At 51.1% G+C, this 4,187-nt stretch overlaps 1 protein-coding gene across 1 annotated transcript; it reads left to right on the plus strand.

Moving 5' to 3' along the window:
• Nucleotides 1-2,155: 2,155 nt before the first annotated feature.
• On the plus strand, nt 2,156-3,226 carry LOC139050326 (uncharacterized). The gene has a single exon (XM_070526559.1). The coding sequence runs from the start codon at nt 2,156-2,158 to the stop codon at nt 3,224-3,226; it is 1,071 nt and encodes a 356-aa protein (XP_070382660.1).
• Nucleotides 3,227-4,187: the final 961 nt, after the last annotated feature.

A 4,187-nucleotide genomic window follows, 5' to 3' on the forward strand; every position in this document is an offset into this window, starting at 1 on the left:
TTGCTCCGCATTCTCCTAAGAACATGTTTATTAACTGAGAACTACGCATGATCCGCTCATTATCTGTATGCTCTGTTTCAGTCTATCTTCTTCAGGCCCTTGAGACATGATCAGTTTCGGTTTCTTTTTCACCAAGCTTTATAATTCTAATTATTTTTGGAATGCTCCATTGCCTTGAAGGTTGCGAAGGCAACTCGGGGTTTGCTAACATTGCTGCAAAATGTATCAAGACTCTTTGTGCGGAGTGAGAATTTTATGAAGTGGCGAGCCTAGGCATGTTTCTTCATCGGCGCTTTAAGGTCACAGTTCTTCAGGCATCTGGTCAGATGATCTGGCTGAAAGACCTTGTGACAAGGGAGCTCCAGGCAGCTGTCGTGGAACACCGTGGGGACACTGCCGTGCCAGCGTCGACTTCGTGTCCACTGGTGGCATCGAGTGTATGGAATGCTTTTGACGATCTAGTGATGAACAAAGAGAAGACACATTTGGCATCTGCCCCTGAGAGCGAAGTTACAGACTACACGGAAAAGTCTTTTCTGGAAAGGGGCATGAATCCTTGTGAGTAGTGGCAGTCCATTGGCCGCTTCAGGTACCCGCTTTTAAGTGCACTCGCCCAGAAGTACTTGGCGATCCCTGCCACCTCAGTTCCTAGTGAAAGAGTCTTTTCTACCGGTAGAAATGTGACAGTGCATAGAGAGCGTTTACTTTCTGGCCATATTCAGCAGTTAATTTTCCTTCACGACAATCTGTAACAAGCGTTTTACCTGACTGAGAGCCTTACCTGAGTCCATTATCTATGAATACCTCTTTAATGTGAAGCAACCTTGTAAAATGCAACATTATTTTTAAAAGGGCAATAAAGCTATTGTTACCTCTCTTGCAATTTTTTAATACTACACATGTATTCGACATTCGATTCGATATTCGAAGTGAGTTTTTCGCCTTATTCGTATTCGATTCGTATTCGAAAAGCTAACGAAAAATTGTTTCCGCGGCTTTCACGAAAAGTTTCCGAGATCTGCTAGTCAGACAGTACAGAGAATCTCCCTTCGGCACAGCGACGTGGGCACTCAGCGACAGAGGAGTAGTCGCGGCTACGCCCACCGCCGCTGATGGCTTGCCACCAATATCGTCGCTAAGCCTTTTCCGGTTCGCTTCGAATCTGTATCAAAGGGCGCTTCGCAACGAACCGCCGACGCTTTCAAGCAGCAATATTTTGTTACCGTGGTTGCCGCTTTACGCTCTCCTTGCATTAATTTTGCGCGAAGAAGAAAACGTGCTGATATTTGCGGAGCTGGAAGTGAAAGGGCGTTTCACGACAAGGACCTAACTGAAAGGACGTTTCATAACAAAACTCGCTTGACTCGCAGATGGATGCTTCGCATTGTTAGCGACATAGCGGATACACTGCTGCGTAAAGAACTCAAACGACCGCACCAATCAGGCCATATACGACGCTGAACAGACCGATTTTCGTTTGACACAAAAGCATCGCGCTACGCGCGAATTAAACGCTGCAAACGCGCACGAGTGTGAGTGTCGCAACTGCAACGCCCGCGATAGCTTAATTTTCGCATTATGCACACGTGTCGTAGACAGCCGTCCCGGTGCGTTGAATATGATTAGACGATGCGACAGAGAACACTTGTCTAACTGCCTTTCATTGCAACACAGCGTGATGACGTTTCCTTTTTGAAGACACATCGGAACTCACTGATATCTACATATCGTGACCTGTTTCCGTTACGGCGAATAGAAAACAAACAAACAAACAAAAACCGACGAGAAAAGTGACATAATCTGCGTGCATGCTCGCACGGACCGAGTGACGTCTCGAATCTGTCGAGCAATGCGTGGATTTCGCACCGGATAACACAAAGTCAAAGTAAACGTTGATACCGTACATACCTCGGCGGCATTTATAAATATAAACGATTTTCCTCGCGCCCCAGGGGCCATTCTTCTGCGCCGTCTGTTGCAAAGCGTCCGCAGCGGGCGTCATTTTCTTTTATTTCCGTCTCAGTGGACAGCATCGCAGAGGCTGAACGCGCGGTAGCTGACTCTTGATTTCGGCGAGGCCAAGTGGACGTCGCTGAAATCCCGAAGCTAACAGCCTCGCGAGCCGTGTCAGTTCTCAAGAGGTCGTCGATAAATCATGTCTGACGAACAGCGTAGTCACGAGCACCCGCCCACCGGGAAAGGCACACCCGCCAAGGACGACAGCAGCGACGAAGACATGCCTTCAGCTTCGCAGTCGCGCAGCCCTGCCACTCCGACGAAGGACGATGACGATGCGCCTCTGGTGGAGAACACAGCTCCCACTTCTTCCAAGGCGTCTTCAAGCCGCGACGAGAAGCCGGAAGGTCCCAAGTCGACCAAGAGCCGCGGGAAGTCGCCCCTCAAGCGATTAGGATCCAACTTGATTTCCTTCTTAGGCAAGGCTGGTTACCCCGGCTACCCTTTGCGGTCGCCTCGAAAGACCCAATTCCAGCCGGGCTCGTCGGGGAGCAAACTCCGCGCCGGTCCCAAAGGCGACGAGACCTGCATGGATCAAGAAGTGGGCAGCGCCGCCGAATACTACTCGCGGAGCTCCTTCTTTACCAGGGGGCTCGGCATGACTAAGCACATTCTGCCTGACCCGCAAGCAGCTGTTACCGCACCGGAGACCACACCGCGAAAAGCTTCGGAGCCGACGTACTCGACGGCGCCGTCTTCCTCTGTAGATGGGGCCTCTGCATCTGCGCAGTACCCCAACTTGACTTCCATAGCGATGTCTCAATCCAGGGCGTCCTCCTCCACGGAGGCGGCGTACCCCAATTTGACTTCCATAGCGAAGTCGCAGTCCCAGGCGGCGTGCTCGAAGCCCAAGCTCTCCAAGGCGCTCCCCACGATGTCGTCTACGTCATCCTCCTCTGTGTCGGGATCGTACTCCCAGTTGACGACCTCTTCGATGACGACCTCTTCGTGGACCTCTTCGTTGACGACCTCTTCGTCGCACTCCAAGGTGGCGTCGCGCTCTACGGCGTCTTCTTGTTTGCCCCCATCTTCGGACGACGATGATGACGAATCCAGTTCGGGCGCGCAGTCCAGCAGCGTTCGCGATGCTGCTTCCTCGAGCTTCTTGCCAGACCTTCCCGAGAAGTCAGAGTCACCGCCTCCGCGAACGAATGAGACAGCAGAGGAACGCTTGAAGAGAATGAGACGCAAGGACGAGCCACGAAAATGAACGGCAAGGTTGCCCTTCCTGGGGCTCTGAATTTGTTTAACAATGTGAAATGTGCCCTTGCATGTAGTTCAATGGCAATTACTGCACGCACTCGCTTCTTAAGCACGCGTTTTTTTTCTTCTCGGCTATATGAGATGCCTAGAGAAACTGACTGGTCTGGCTTGCCGACCACTTTTAGACGGTTAGCTGGTTTTCCGAGCTGTTCCCTGCTTGCTACGGACAGTAAGCCCTTGCGTTTGGAAGCTCGATTTCCTGTGCGTGATGCGTCTGTTTCTTTGCAATCCCATGTTTGTTAAGTGTTCTGTCCTCTTGCAATGTCGCTTATTTTCTCATGTTCCCACGTCTCTGTATTGCAATCTATTCAATAAACTTTCGAAACTGTAATTCTGTTTTGCTCTTGTCGCAACAGCGCCATTTCTGTTGTCGAGTTTGAGTTTCGAACTACGAATTTCCGTCCTGCAGACAGTTGTACCGCCGTTGCAGAAGGAAAAAAATCTAATGCGGGAAATATATGCACATCTGCTCGCTCAGCCAATCGATAATGCTCGTGCCTGACTGACGTTACCTTTTACGATTCTCGACGTGGCTTATCACCTGTATTTTGCCACATTAGTGTCGTGCCTCTCTGAATGAAGGAGTCGATCGATGGTCTTCGGAGCGATTATAGGTCTGTTCGCGTCGTTTCTTGCGATATCAATTACACGGACACTCACGGCGCCCAACCGCCGTTGCCGCGCTGTCCCGCTCCACGGCGCATGCGCACTTCGCACGCCGTCTGTTAAGGGGCATACTGCGCTCACCTAGTGGATATGTCCATTTCGTCTGCTGTTTAAGTTCTCATTGGCTGGGCTGCGCTGCGCGTCCGCAGCAGCCAGGCGCCTTAGCCCTTCAGCCGCAGACGAAATGGACATGTCCACTTGGTGTACTCTTACGGAGAACAGCTCCCCAGAAGCGCGTTTGG

The sequence above is a fragment of the Dermacentor albipictus genome, chromosome 10, assembly GCF_038994185.2.
Source record: "Dermacentor albipictus isolate Rhodes 1998 colony chromosome 10, USDA_Dalb.pri_finalv2, whole genome shotgun sequence".
Classification (NCBI taxonomy): domain Eukaryota; kingdom Metazoa; phylum Arthropoda; class Arachnida; order Ixodida; family Ixodidae; genus Dermacentor; species Dermacentor albipictus.

Coding starts and splice junctions, on each gene's coding strand:
- LOC139050326 (XM_070526559.1), top strand. CDS start 2,156: ATGTCTGACGAACAGCGTAGTCACGAGCACCCGCCCACCGGGAAAGGC.